At 48.3% G+C, this 15,684-nt stretch overlaps 1 protein-coding gene across 4 annotated transcripts in view; it reads left to right on the forward strand.

Moving 5' to 3' along the window:
• The first annotated feature begins 210 nt into the window (after nt 1–210).
• lqfR (clathrin interactor lqfR) overlaps nt 211–15,684 on the forward strand; it is a 142,811-nt gene continuing 127,337 nt past the window's right edge. For 3 of the 4 annotated variants that reach the window (XM_068385612.1, XM_068385587.1, XM_068385606.1), the window contains exon 1: nt 211–402. In XM_068385612.1, the coding sequence (XP_068241713.1) occupies nt 362–402 (41 nt within the window). In that variant the 5' untranslated portion in view covers nt 211–361. Of the gene's footprint in view, nt 403–492; nt 745–15,684 lie in introns of those variants that run through there. The other variant, XM_068385595.1, reaches the window with a different exon arrangement.

Raw genomic sequence — 15,684 nt, forward strand, 5'->3', positions numbered from 1 at the left:
GGTAATTGAAATGTCAGGTAAGAATATCAAACTTCCCGCGTTTGCGATTGTGTCTTAAATAAATGTTTATGAAATGAAAAATAAGGATACCCATTTGATATGAAAAAATAAAAAATCCATGAACTTACTAGAATAAAGATTAGATCCTATTCAAGACAATTTAAAGTATTGTTTCTTCGAAAAAGTTTTAATCTTTATTAAACCGAACGACACAAGTGACGTGTGTGTTGGTTAGCCATGTTTAGGTGAAAGTGTTGTGGTGATTGATGCCGTTTTAGAGGCTTGACTACTGGAATCATCTTCTTAGAGACTTCGCAGACATAAGTGACTGTTTTGGCGGAGTTTGAAGTCAAAATAGAACATGTTAAACATGTGGAAAGTACGAGAATTAACAGAAAAAGTGTAAGTATGAAGTGTCATCGCTCAACTCAGCTGATTGAAAAACATTGCCTGGCGAAGGGATGTCTGGGTCCGTGGTGGATTTTTTTTTCTTTTATTGTACATATAGATGAGATAACCAGAACGTCAAGTGTGACTCCTCCTGGTTCGTGATGATGCATAGACCTCGGCGGAAAGGGAGTTGGACAAAAATGAAGTGAAATAAAGGACTAATATAAAGACGGAAGTGGAAAGACGAGTACTGTAGTTGGTATCTTGTCAAAGGGGTGACTCTTGGAATTCTCTAAGATTTCTTGAAGGAATTCCCACAGACGTTACGAAAGAAGCATGTCCATAACCTTTTTGGTAATTCTATACAATAGCTCCGCCACTAATAATTTTGATAATTTTAATTTTTCTGATGAAGTGCTTAGTGCTCTATCTAATGCTGATTTTTACTCTTATTTGTTGACCTTTCCAATCTTGGTGGGACCCCCAGTGGGAAACCGGGGTTTTTGGGTGGGGAATGAATTAAAGAATCTGTTTAACATACGAACAATGAAACATGTAGATTTAGCAATAAACAACGCCGTCAGCTAACCTAAACAAACTACGTAACCTAACCTAACCTCGTAGCCGTATCTTTACCTAGCTGGGCCCCGCCCCCTTACACAGCCACATTAAATATAAGACAGCCTAAAACCCTTTGTGTACTTAGGTTGGAGGGTAAAGGTGAGCTGCACCTTTCTGACTAAATACCTAATACACAATAAGTTTATGAATGAATGAGCACCAATCATTTGTAGTGTTGAGAAATTCTTAATTAATTTTCAACAAATTTCTAACTAAATTTAAGACTAATTTAATTATATAAAAGTAACGAATTAGATTCTATATCTAAATGAGACTTTTCAAACAAAGTTCCTTTAAAAATGGATACGTAAAATCTATATCTTTTTTTCACTTTCTTCTTGTTTATCAATACAACATGCCTTCTGTCACACCCAAATGCTTTTTTCTTAATATCAAGTCAGCGTTTAGAACCATGGGTGGGGCAAATAGTGTAACTTTCACTTTTAATAACACCGTAATCATGGCAGTACTTTATTTTTCGATGTTACCACAATAATGGAAAACAAAATGGTTTTAATTTAAATAACAATTGAGACAAGAACTTGGGAAAAAATCCACAGAAATTGATGTCAAAGTAGATGGTAAATAAGAAACCGCACCACAAGGTGAAGGTTTACACGCCTCCATGGCTCTCAAAAGACTGAAAAATTAGCTGTGGAAATTATGTGAAAAGTTTTGAAAAGTGTTCAGTTTCCTATTAAAGCTGTCACCCGTTTGAGTATTCAAATCATGTGATTCTAGTTTTGTTGAAATGCTAGTCCCAAGTGAAATGTGAATCATCATCATTTGGGTGGCGTCTTGCTACATAGAATAGTCGATGATGTAATAATGACATAATCTATGTTTTTAACGTACAAACAAACAAACAAACGGGAGCTCAGTCTAAAGAGGAAATTTAGAGGCCTATGAAGTCGAGGGACTTAGTATTTTTCAGGTGTGCCAAATTTAACTTTGATTTTTAAACCACTTTTAGACCTAGTGCCTCGTAGATTTATACAATACAATATATCAAATGAAACCTTGGACATCCCTCTTTTTAGTGAATGTACTTAAATTTGATAACTTGCTGGCAGATCTATTGTACACATTTACCACCTCTTTTTCTTTACTTCTATTGCTAGAACATCTGGACATTTTAAAAGTAGGCCCAGTATGAAAGACAAGACAAAGTTAGTCAACCAAGGCTTAGATAAACAGCCCTTGTTGATAGCCTAGGCCAAGGTAATTGATTCTTTAATTTCTCGCCAAATATGTGAACCATGTTTCGTTATTTTTCATTTTGTTTTATGTATTTTAAATAATTGATGGGACATACTTATTTTATTATAAAATAGATATAACTATTATAGGTGATCTCTAGGTGTAACTGTGCCAAATGTGGTACATATGAATGAATCGGATAAATATAGGGTGGAAAAATACACAGTTCATACGTGTCATTAGTAGCAATTCTCAAAACATTTAAAACAAAAAGAATGCAATCAAATTATAAGTATGCATTTTAACCCAACCTCATGTAAATTGATTTGGAATGCCAGAACATTACCTCAGTGAGGTTAAAGTCTGCAATTCGCCCACCTAACCTGACTTGGATCATTTCACTAAATTGGATCAGGTAAAATAGGATACATTTTCTTGTGAAACAAATTCCCTATTAGAAATTGATGTCCTAGCTAAGTTGGAATTTTTCCCTGCGATTAATGGAGACTTGATCGCAATAACTTGCATAATGATTGATTAAAATGTGAACACCATTTTATCGTCTAAGTTGCTGCGCATGCGTTGTGTGCATTAGCTTTTGCCAGCAGTTCTGTTTTTTGTAAGATGTAATCATTACTGACTTTTTTCAATATTAAACTTACCCGATAATCATGTAGCTGTCAACTCCGTTGCCCGACAGAATTCTATGGAGGGATACGCCAGCTATCACAATACTAGAAGGGGGTGTACTTACCAGCGCCACCTGTGGCCAGGTACTATAGTACTTCTTGTTGACACCTCCTCAATTTTTCCTCTGTCGTGCTTCCGGCAAGACGTTCTGGGATACGCTTATGATCTTCGAGTATTTTCACGGCTTTTGGTGAAGTATTCTCTCAGATTTCGGCTGTCGCTTTACTGGAAACCTTCTTATATTAGCTTAGATAGCTTTTATATAGTCCTGATTAACGGTTAACGATCTTTTGCTTGATTTTGGAACCCCACTTGGCTAACTCTTTGGATTCAAGATGTCTGACATTTCGCAAGCCCCCACCCATAGGCGATGTAGGTCTTGCAATAGGCGTATTCCGAAGGCCTCGGTAGATCCTCACACCGCTTGTTCTGACTGTAGGGATAGGCCCTGTCTGTTAGAAAATCGATGTGAGGAATGCGCCGGACTTTCGGAACTTGATTTTGTCCGTCTTTTGAAATATTCAACTAAGTTAGAGAAAGGTAGAGTTAGGAGGAGTTCTTCTCACTCTTCACTTTTTTCCTCACCTCATGATCCCCTACCTTTTCCTACCCCTGTAGTGGCTACCCCCGAACCTACTATTTGCCCTCAGCCTGATATGTCTGTTGTGTTGCGTGCTATTCAGGCCTTAGGCGATAAAGTAGAGTCAGTGGTAAGTGATCATAAGTCTCTTATGGCCGAAGTCAAGGAACTTAAGGTCAAGAGTGCAGTGGGTGGAATTAGTGCCAGTGCTGTGACGAGTGCTAGTGTCAGTGCAGTGCCAAGTGCTAGTGTCAGTGTGGTGCGTGAGGATACTTCTGTGCGTGTCAGTCGTTCTCCCAGTCCAGGACCTCTTGCAAGCTCCCAAGCCCAGGGGAGAAGCAATGTCGAAGGGCAAAAGGGTTCGGCAGGCCTTGATCGGCGCACAGAAGTATCCTCGGTGGTTGCGGGCGTGTCTTCCAGAGACCGTCACTCCCAACTGCAGACGATTGAGCCCGTCTTTTACTCGTCCGCTGATCTTTTGTCAGGGAAGAAACGCTGGACTCAGGTCTCTAGACCACTCAAACGCAGAGTCCAGTCCGCGAGTGCTCAACCGGGCTGCAGTCATTGGCTCAGCTCGGACTCGCCGCAGTCATCAGTCGACTGTACTCCGCCCAAGAGGAGTAAGGTTCTGCCGCAACAGATCTCGTCTGTTCAGGCTTTGCCTCAGCAGACCGTAGTGTCTGCCGACCCCAAGTTGTCTCTACTGCAGTCAATGCAAGCACAGCTTTCGGTCTTGATGAGTGAGTGTCGGGCTGAGAAGGTTGCGCCTCCGCCTCCGCCTGACCGCAGTACCGCCTGCCAGGCGTATGATGTTGAGCCACGTTCTGAGTTTACTGTTCCCAGTGGTGTACAGCCTCCGCCTTCCTTAAGGCAACCTCAGCAATGGGATCAGGAGGCTTATACCTCTCTTCCTCCGCTTCCACTTGCTGCTCCACCAGTGATGCAACACTCGGTTGAGGTACAACAACCTCTCCCGTCCATGAGTCAGTCTCCTCAGCTCTCGCTGCAGCGAGCTCAACCCTCCACAAGGCAAGCACCACAACACCTTAGCCTTGCGCCTCAGGAGCCTCAGCTTGCGAGACATTTACTATGTTCTGCGCAGCCTCTACCTCATCGCGCTCCGCTCACACCGCAGGAACAGGAACTTGCTACTCCGCTTCCGCCAACCACTCAGCAAGCGCAACCCTTGAGTTCAGCCACTCATGCCAGGAGTCAGCCTCCTCCACCCATGCGCCTACCTTCTGCTTCTTCTTTTGTTCAGCCTTTGCAGTCTGAGCCTCAGGTTTTCCCTCAACAGATTCTTGAAGAGGAAACCACTAATATTGTTGTTCCTGCTCGTTCTGACTCTGCTGTTCAGCATACCTGTCCGATCTCTTCGCTACACTCTGGTGATGAGGCGTCTGATGATGAGGCGGCACACCTGGATCCCTCATCAGACGTGGATGAATCCAAGCCTTCTCCACAGTCTATTGACTTTCGTAAGGTCTTGGCTCTGCTTAGGGAGGTATACCCAGACCACTTTGTCTCTGCTATTCCCCGCTCTCCACCATCTGAGTTTTCGCTGGGCTTGCAGCCAGCTAAGTCGACCTATACTAAGCTAGTCCTAGCAAGGTCCTCTAAGAGAGCGTTAAGGATCTTAGGGGAGTGGCTGCAGACTAAGCAACACCTTGGCAAGACTTCTTTCATGTTTCCTCCGACTAAGCTCACTTCTAAAGCGAGCGTTTGGTATGCCACAGGAGGGGAACCAGGCTTGGGAGTACCTGCCTCTGCCCAGGCTGACTTCTCAAGTCTGGTAGACTCGCCTCGTAGAACTGCAATGAGGCGCTCTAAGGTTTGCTGGACCTTCTCAGACCTTGATCACTTCCTGAAGGGAGTTTTTAGAGCATTTGAGATGTTCAACTTTCTAGACTGGTGCCTGGGGGCCCTCAGCAAGAAGACCTCCCCTGCGGACAAGGATTCTGCCATGCTATTAATGTCCTGCATGGATAAGGCCATTAGAGATGGATCTGGCGAGCTTGCGTCGATGTTTGTATCAGGGGTTCTTAAGAAAAGGGAACAGCTTTGTACCTTCCTTTCCTCCAGCATTACACCTTGTCAAAGGTCACAACTCCTTTTCGCTCCACTCTCGAAGTTCCTCTTCCCCGAAGAGCTGGTTAAGGACTTGTCTGCTGCCCTGATACAAAAGGACACACATGATCTTGTAGCCTCATCGGCTCGTAAGTCTAAGGTTGCTACCTCTGTCCCCAGGACTTATCGCACCCCAGTGGCTGATACTCCTGCCTCGAGGTTCATACCGCCCTTTCGTGGTAGAGCCCCCAGCCGAGGAAGCTCCCGTCCAGACTCTTCCAGGAGCAAGTCTAGGAAAGGCTCCAAGGCCTCTAAAGGAAAAAACTGACTCTCCGCATCTCCAGACAGCAGTAGGAGCCAGACTCAAGAGCTTCTGGCAAGCCTGGGAAAAGAGAGGTGCAGACGCCCAGTCTGTCAGTTGGCTGAGGGAGGGTTACAGGATTCCATTCTGCCTCAAACCCCCTCTGACCACATCTCCCATCAACCTCTCTCCCAACTACAAAGAAGAGGACAAGAGGCTAGCGTTGCACCAGGAGGTGTCGCTACTTGTGCAGAAGAAGGCAGTGGTTATAGTCCGGGACCAGCAATCCCCGGGCTTCTACAACCGTCTCTTTCTGGTGGCCAAGAAGACAGGAGGTTAGAGACCGGTGCTGGACGTCAGCGCGCTCATTGCGTATGTCACCAAGCAGACGTTCACGATGGAGACGACGAAGTCGGTCCTAGCAGCGGTCAGGCAGGAGGACTGGATGGTCTCGTTGGACTTGAAAGATGCCTACTTTCACGTTCCTATTCATCCAGACTCCCAACCTTTCCTGAGATTCGTTTTTGGAAAGGTTGTCTACCAATTCCAAGCCCTGTGTTTTGGCCTAAGCACAGCTCCTATGGTGTTCACGCATCTGATGAGGAATATAGCAAAATTCCTCCACTTATCGGACATCAGAGCCTCCCTCTACTTAGACGACTGGCTGTTGAGAGCCTCCACGAGTCGTCGCTGTCTGGAGAGTCTCAACTGGACTTTGGACTTAATCAGAGAACTGGGTCTGTTAGTCAACACAGAAAAGTCTCAGCTCATTCCCTCCCAATCCATTGTGTACCTGGGAATGGAGATTCGGAGTCAGGATTTTCGGGCTTTTCCATCGGCCCCCAGGATAAGCCAAGCCCTAGATTGCATCATGAGCATGCTGAAGAGGAGCAGTTGCTCGGTGAGACAGTGGATGAGTCTCACAGGGACCCTTTCATCACTGGCCCTGTTCGTCGAGCTAGGGAGACTCCACCTCCGCCCTCTTCAATTCCATCTTGCAGCTCATTGGGACAAGGGTTTGACTCTCGAAGCAGTCTCTATCCCAGTCACCAAAGAGATGAAGACCACTCTCTTGTGGTGGAAGCACAATCTCCTTCTCAGGGAGGGCCTATCGTTGGCTATTCAGACCCCCAATCTTCATCTCTTCTCAGATGCATCGGACTCGGGCTGGGGTGCAACCTTGAACGGACAGGAATGCTCGGGAACGTGGAACGAGGAACAGGGAACGCTCCACATCAACTGCAAGGAGCTACTAGCAGTTCATTTAGCCCTGCTGAACTTCAAGTCCCTCCTGCTAGGCAAAGTGGTGGAGGTGAACTCAGACAACACCACAGCCTTGGCTTACATCTCCAAGCAAGGAGGGACCCATTCGAGGAGCCTATACGAGATCGCAAGGGACCTCCTCATTTGGTCAAGAAGTCAAAACCTCACTTTAGTCACGAGGTTCATTCAGGGCAATATGAACGTATCAGCAGATCGCCTAAGCAGAAGGAATCAGGTCATTCCCACGGAATGGACCCTCCACAAGAGTGTGTGCAACAGACTTTGGACCTTGTGGGGTCAACCTACCATAGATCTGTTTGCCACCTCCATAACCAAGAGACTTCCGCTGTACTGTTCCCCAGTTCCAGACCCTGCAGCAGTTCATGTGGATGCTTTTCTACTGAACTGGTCCCATCTCGACCTTTACGCATTCCCACCGTTCAAGATAATAAACAAAGTTCTGCAGAAATTCATCTCGCACGAAGGGACACGGCTGACGCTGGTTGCTCCCCTTTGGCCTGCAAGAGAATGGTTCACAGAGGTACTTCAATGGCTAGTCGACATCCCCAGGACTCTACCTCTAAGAGTGGACCTTCTACGTCAACCTCACGTAGACAGGTTGCATCCAAACCTCCACGCTCTTCGGCTGACTGCCTTCAGACTGTCGAAAGATTCGCTAGAGCTAGAGGCTTTTCGAAGGAGGCAGCCAGTGCTATTGCCAGAGCAAGAAGGGTTTCCACTCGTAGAGTCTACCAATCTAAGTGGGAAGTCTTCCGGAGCTGGTGTAGAGCCAATTCAGTATCCTCTACCAATACCTCTGTGACCCAAATAGCTGACTTCCTTTTACATCTTAGGAATGAGAGATCCCTTTCAGCCCCTACGATTAAAAGGTATAGGAGTATGTTGGCTTCAGTTCTCCGCCACAGAGGTTTGGACCTTTCTTCCAACAAGGACCTTCAAGACATCCTTAAGTCTTTTGAGACATCTAAAGAGCGTCGTCTATCCACTCCAGGCTGGAACCTAGACGTAGTCTTAAGGTTCCTTATGTCACCTAGGTTCGAACCTCTCCAGTCAGCTTCCTTCAAGGACCTTACCCTCAAGACTCTTTTTCTCGTCTGCCTTGCAACAGCTAAGAGAGTCAGTGAGGTTCATGCCTTCAGCAAGAACATTGGTTTCACGACCGAATCTGCAACATGTTCTTTTCAGCTCGGATTCCTAGCAAAGAACGAACTTCCTTCACGTCCTTGGCCTAGATCGTTTGAAATACCTAGCCTCTCCAACATGGTAGGTAACGAACTAGAGAGAGTTCTTTGCCCTGTCAGAGCTCTCAAGTATTATCTTAATAGGTCTAAACCTATTCGAGGACAGTCAGAAGCCTTATGGTGTGCCATCAAGAAACCTTCGAGGCCCATGTCCAAGAACGGGGTTTCGTATTATATAAGGCTTCTGATTAGAGAAGCCCATTCTCACTTAAAGGAGGAAGACCTTGCATTGCTGAAGGTAAGGACCCACGAAGTAAGAGCCGTAGCTACTTCGATGGCCTTTAATAAAAACCGTTCTCTGCAGAGCATAATGGATGCAACCTATTGGAGGAGCAAGTCAGTGTTTGCATCATTTTATCTTAAAGATGTCCAGTCTCTTTACGAGAACTGCTACACCCTGGGACCATTCGTAGCAGCGAGTGCAGTAGTAGGTGAGGGCTCAGCCACTACATTCCCTTAATCCCATAACCTTTTTTAACCTTTCTCTTGAATGCTTTTATTGTTGTTTTTATGGTTGTTACGGTAGGCTAAGAAGCCTTCCGCATCCTTTTGATTTGGCGGGTGGTCAATTCATTCTTGAGAAGCGCCTGGGTTAGAGGTTATGTAGAGGTCCTTTAGTAGGGGTTGCAGCCCTATATACTTTAGCACCTTTGAGTTGATTCAGCCTCCAAGAGGAACGCTGCGCTCAGTAAGGAAGACGAACTTAAAAAAGAGGCAGAGTAACGGTTCAATTCGACTTCCTTACCAGGTACTTATTATTTCATTGTTATTTGAGATAACTGTTATATGAAATATGGGATACTTAGCTATCCTTTAATCTTGTACACTGGTTTTCACCCACCCCCCTGGGTGTGAATCAGCTACATGATTATCGGGTAAGTTTAATATTGAAAAATGTTATTTTTATTAGTAAAATAAATTTTTGAATATACTTACCCGATAATCATGATTTAATCGACCCTCCCTTCCTCCCCATAGAGAACCAGTGGACCGAGGAAAAATTGAGGAGGTGTCAACAAGAAGTACTATAGTACCTGGCCACAGGTGGCGCTGGTAAGTACACCCCCTTCTAGTATTGTGATAGCTGGCGTATCCCTCCATAGAATTCTGTCGGGCAACGGAGTTGACAGCTACATGATTATCGGGTAAGTATATTCAAAAATTTATTTTACTAATAAAAATAACATTTTTCCTGACAATTAAGAGATTCCAAATATTTCTGTACAAGTTCGGATGTTGTTATATAAGAGCTATTTTTCCCCACTTCCGCTGCAGTTCTAGCATGACTACAGTTAAACGACATCTCCCAGAGAGGAGCTCATTCTGTTTTGAAATCTAGTGAGTTCATTTACTTTGGTAATTATTAGTTTTTTAAATGCTCTGTTCATTATTTAGGTATTGTTGCTCATCTGAAAGTAAAAAAATTTCCCCAAAATAATGACCCACATGATTGGTGTGTGCAGCATATCCATGCACTGCTTTCCAGAACAAAGGACCAGTGAGATTAGTGTAAGTTTATTAGCGAGCGAACTGAAAACTTTGAGGGACGTGATATGAATATAGGTAATTATGATAGTTCACGCCACTTACAGTACAGAACCATATATTTTTTCAACTCGTTATCTTGTTTATTATGCATTTCTGACCATTAATATTACTGCAAATCACTTTTATGGTTCTTCCCCACCTAAAAATTTGCTTTTCCACTGTGATGCTCCATAATTGTTTTTTATTACAGATAGGAAAACTCATAAATGGTAGTTGTTCCGTAACTGACATACAAACCACTCTATTTAATATGGGTTATTACTTTCGGCGTAGCTGAAATGACGAGCCATTAGAATTTTAACGAAGGTTTACTACCCCACCGCTAGTTAGCGGGGGGTAGCGAGGGTAGCTTGCTACCCCCCCCCCTCACACACACACCTGTGCTTGAGCTCACTTTGCTCTCGGCTCGGGTGGTAGTCGGACGTGTCCGCTTTCACCCTCGCCTTCTTTGACAACCACTTAATGCTTTTTGCTTTTCCTTTGACAGGTGTGCGTGAAGTTGGCCTCTGCTATGCGAAAGTGTCCTGGATTACCCGATCGCCCTTGTGGCACGTATATGTCGGCGGTCGATACGGACCCTCATACCCTATGTCCTTATTGTAGGGGCCAGCGGTGTGATAGAAATAAAGTGTGTGGTGAGTGTAGGGAGTGGTCTACCTCCCAGTGGGAGAGGTTTTCTCGGCGCCGGAAGAAGAAGTCCAGGCGGGATATTTCTCCTTCGAAGGTTTCTTTGAAAGGAGAAAATCCCAAGGGCTCTTCTTCCGGGGGCCAAACCTCCTCCGAAGCTCCCACTTGATTGGTTTCTTCCGAGAAACTGTCGATTGGTAGTGTAAGCCATAGTTCTGTTGCCCGATCTCGGGGTTTGGGAGAGAGAGTTGCCTCCTATAGTGAGGCAGCTCCTCCTCCTCCCCCTCCCAAGGGGGGAAGATTTAAATATTCTTGTAACTAATGATGATTTGTTTCAGCTTTGGGCTTCCTTGGGGCTTGAGGGTTCGGCCTCCAAGGAAGCCTTGTTTGACATGATCAGGTTGGGGGCCGCTGTCAAACAATCGCCGACTTTAGCAGAGGTTGATCCTCTGTCTATCGTTGACCTTGTCGTGGCAGAGGCTTCCGATAAGTTATCTCAAACCTCTGCTTGTGATGATCCTGCTGTAGCTGAAGGCTTAGTTTCTCCCTCTGCACATCCTTCGAGGGAGGAACTAAGTTCAACGGTCTCTCCTGGCGGTGATTCTCCCCCTTGGGGGAGTTCACTCATAGAGACTCCTCTTCGGAGGACTGCTGATGGTCAGCCTGCTGACCCCACGGCCCCCAGAGGTCGTATAAGGCGTAAAGCCCGCCTTCCTCTTAGCTGTAGAGGCCTTCCTTCACCTCACAAGGGTGTTAGGAGGCGCCTCTTCGGTTCATCGTCACCGCAGTCCACCGCAGAGGAATCTCGCCATTGTTCTCCGACTCTCCCAGCTACAACCCTGGACCTCTCTGCAGATCGTTCGCGATCTCCTTCGGTGGAAGGTCCTCCTTACAAAGGACACGCCGACCTTCCACCCGTCAGACCTGCTGACCTGCCGCTGACGCGCTGTGGGCGCCAACGTATCCCGTTGTAAAACGGGCAACAGTCCCTTCAGGGCATCAAGGGCGTATGCGCAAGTTAGTGCATACGTCCCTTACGTGCCAGGTCTCTCCTGCGCGCAAGCGCTCATCGGCAGAAGCAGCTCCTGTTAAAGCGCGCTAGAGCTCTCCAGATCGCCAGCGCGCCCTCATCCTGCTGCGCGCCATGCGTGCCTTCGTTCTCCTGGGCGCCAGGGCTCGCCTACACGCCAGCGCTCGCCTGCGCGCCAACAATCTCCTGTGGGCCCACGATCTTCTGATCTGGGTGCAGTGGGGAAGCTAACCTCTTCCCCTGCGCGCCATCCCTCGTGCGCAGTCTCCGACGCGCGCCCATGAGGTTGCACACACGCGCCCACGCCCATCGCCACAGCCGGATGTGCGCTCTCATGCGCAAGAGATGTATCTCCTGCGCGTGCGCCCAACGGAATCGCCCGCACGGGCTCTTCGGTCGGACCCTGCGCGCCCACGTTTATCCATCCTTCAGCGCGCCCTCTGCCTGCGCACGCCCTTGCCATCGCTCGCCTGCGCACGCCCTTGCCATCGCTCGCCTGCGCACGCCCTTGCCATCGCTCGCCTGCACACGCCCTTGCCATCGCGCGCCCGTGCGCGACCCAGGGCATTTCCCATTGCGCAAGCACCAGCACTCTCCCCAGCGCGATCCTCAATCCCCCACGCGCGAGGCTGCAGGACAACGCGCGACCGGGTCATCATCGTCGCGTCCCCCCCCCACGCAAGCGCAGAACAGCGTGCTCGCCGGCAGGGTGGAAGATTCCGGATAGGTCCAGGGACTTTTCTTCTCCTTATCTTTTCAGGCGAACCCCTTTGGTAACTGCTCCTAGGGATCGGTTGATTCCCTTCCCTCCAGAGGGAGTTTCTGACAGTACAGCTGTCAGTCAGAAGCCTTGGTTTGGGTCCCTGGTCAGAGCGGTCATGCAGGCTTTTAAGCCTGTTCTCTCTGAGCTGGGCCACAAATCATTGGCAGCTTCTACTCCCATGAAGAGGAAGAGAGGAGTGTCGAACGTGGTAACTTCTCCGAGGGCAAAAGCTGACTCTTCGTAAGTCCTTGAGGAAGGCCTCCTCACCCCCCCAGACTTTCACTCCTTCCCTTTCGGACGAAGATTTTCCGTCCTGGGGAGTCACTCGAGGTGAGGCGTTCCCCCATCGCACTAATGAGGGAAACCCCACCTCGCGCTGGAAAGTCTTCTTGGGTAGGGGTGGAGAAGAGCCTCCCGCCATCATTGTTGGAGTCCTGCATCCCTCCCAGGAGGGAGTCGAAGGACTCCAAGACTGTGCCGAAGTCATCGTCAAGGCTTAGACCGGAGCCAGCCAAGCACTCAGAGAATGTCCACGAGTCCCCCCAAGAAGAGCCTTTGGGGACAGGAGACTTCGCTGCTAGCCCTTCAGGAGGGGAGCTGCAGGAGTCGGAGCATGCGTTCTGGCAGGTTCTGACCCTTATAAGGAATCTCAATGGGTTTGCGGATCCAGAGATTCCCCCTCATGAGGGCAAAGACACGGTCTTGGACCGAGTCTTTGGGACTCAAAAACCCTCAAAGGCCAGTGCGGCTTTGCCCTGGTCTCAAGGGGTTAAGAGTGCCAGAGACAAGGTCGAAGCCCAGCACTCCGAGCTTGCCTCCTCCAGCCGATCCAGCGCCGGCAATAAACTCCTCCCATCTCCTCGTGTCTAACAGAGGAGGCACTTTGACATCGTTGAGGAGACTTGTTTAGCTCTTCCTCTACACCACTCTTTGGAAGAGCTTACCAGGGGAGTCTCTCTAGAGATACTCTCCAACCGGCAGATCTCGTTCTCGGCGACAGAGATCCTTAGCCAGGAGAAGGTAGCGAAGTGTGACATGTAGGCAACTTCGTGGCTGGACATATGGCTAGGGTCCCTAGGCATCCTGTTACGTTCAAAGGACTTGTCCAAAGAAAGTACCAGGAAGGCCATGGAGACCTTTTTACTCTCGGGCACTCATACGATCGAGTTTCTAGCCCACCAAGTCTCGAACTTGTGGGCTAATACCATCTTGAAACGTCGAGACGCGGTGTCCGAGAGATTCCATCAAAAGGTCCCCAATACCGAGATCAGCAGGCTCAGACATTCTTCCGTTATGGGGAAGAACTTGTTCGAGCCCAAGGACGTGGAGCAGGCGGTTGAGAGGTGGAGGAAGTCCAACCAGGACCCTCTCCTACATAGGGGTCTAACATCAACGGCCTATAAACCTCCAGCACCCCAGCAACCACGTCCTACCAAGACCATGAAACTGGCAGCTGCAGCGAAGACGACGGTGTCTAAGCCCTTTCCTGTCAAGGACAAGAAAGGCAAAAAGACCTCCAGGGAAGGAAAGAATCCTAAAGGGAGCGGCCGAGGCCGCAAACGCTAGGATGTCCACCAGTGGGGGGATGCCTACAAAATTGCGCGAACAGGTGGCAGCAACTCGGGGCCAATTCCTGGACGATTTCCGTAATCAATCAAGGATATCGCGTCTTGTTCACAACATATCTACCTCCCCGACAGCGGATCCAGTGTCGTTGAGCTCCCTTGCCATGGGATCGGCAAGGGGGCAAGCCCTTTGGGCAGAAGTCCAGACCATGTTTAAAAAAGGCCCTCTCCAAGAGGTCCTCGACGGGTCCCCAGGCTTCTTCAGTTGACTCTTTCTTGTAAAGAAGGCGTCTGGAGGCTGGAGACCAGTCATCGACCTCTCAGCTCTGAACAGGTTTGTCAAGCAAACTTCGTTCAGCATGGAGACCGCAGACACGGTCAGACTTGCAGTGAGACCGCAAGACTTCATGTGTACACTGGACCTGAAGGATGTGTACTTCCAGATCCCAGTCCATCCGTCTTCAAGGAAGTACTTAAGATTCAGCCTAGACAACAAGGTGTACCAGTTCAAGGTGCTGTGTTGCGGTCTCTCCACAGCACCACAGGTTTTCACCAGTGTGTTCACCCTAATATCGTCGTGGGCACACAGGATCGGCATCCGTCTCCTCCGTTATCTTGATGACTGGCTGATCCTAGCAGACTCGGAGTCAGCCCTTCTTCGACACCGAGACAAATTTCTGGGACTTTGCCAAGATCTAGGGATCATGGTAAATCTCGAGAAGTCCTCTCTGCTTCCCACTCAAAGACTGGTATATCTAGGCATGATCATAGACACCAATCTCCACAAAGCCTTCCCATTAGACGACAGGATAGCAAGGCTGAGGAGGGTCGCAAGTCCTTTCCTCAGACGAGAACTTCCAGCCCACTCGTGGTTACGTCTCCTCGGTCACCTCTCATCCTTGGCTCGTCTAGTTCCCAACGGTCACCTCAGGATGAGATCCCTCCAATGGCAACTCAAGTCTCGGTGTAATCAGGGTTACGATTCCCCGGACGTCATGGTCCCTATGGGTCCTGCGGAACAGACCAGTGGTGGGTGACAGACGAGAACCTACGAAGAGGAGTGGATCTTCTCGTCCTCCCCCCGGTTTTGATGCTGTTTTCAGACGCCTCAAAGAAAGGGTGGGGGCCCCACGTTCTGCAACACAGGACCTCAGGCCTGTGGTCAGAATCAGAAAAGTGCCTCCATATAAATCTGCTAGAAATGAAGGCCGTATTCTTGGCCCTTCAACAGTTCCAACAATACCTGGCGGGTCACACTGTGGTGGTGATGAGCGACAACACCACAGTAGTGGCTTACATCAACAAGCAAGGGGGTACCTTTTCAAAGCAGCTATCCCGTCTTGCAGTAGAGATACTGAGATGGACCGAAGCCCACTCGATTCCACTATCGGCTCGCTTCATTCCAGGCAAGAGGACTGTGCACGCCGACAGTCTGAGCAGAGCGTCTCAGATAGTGAGTACCGAGGGGTCTTTGGATCATCAATTAGCCAACAAAGTCCTGACTTTGTGGGGTTCCCCGACTGTGGATCTGTTCGCTACAGCGCTGAACTCAAGCTTCCGCTGTACTGCTCCCCAGTCCCGGATCCCAAGGCGCTCTGGCAAAATGCCTTCCAACAACGGTGGGACAACATCGACGTATACGCCTTTTCCCCGTTCTGTCTGATGAGGAGGGTGCTCAACAAGACCAGAATATCGGTCAATCTTTCGATGACCCTTATAGCTCCGCTATGGCATCACGCGGAATGGTTTCCGGACCTTCTGCAACTCCTAACGGAAC

The sequence above is a fragment of the Palaemon carinicauda genome, chromosome 1 (genome assembly GCF_036898095.1).
Source record: "Palaemon carinicauda isolate YSFRI2023 chromosome 1, ASM3689809v2, whole genome shotgun sequence".
NCBI lineage: Eukaryota > Metazoa > Arthropoda > Malacostraca > Decapoda > Palaemonidae > Palaemon > Palaemon carinicauda.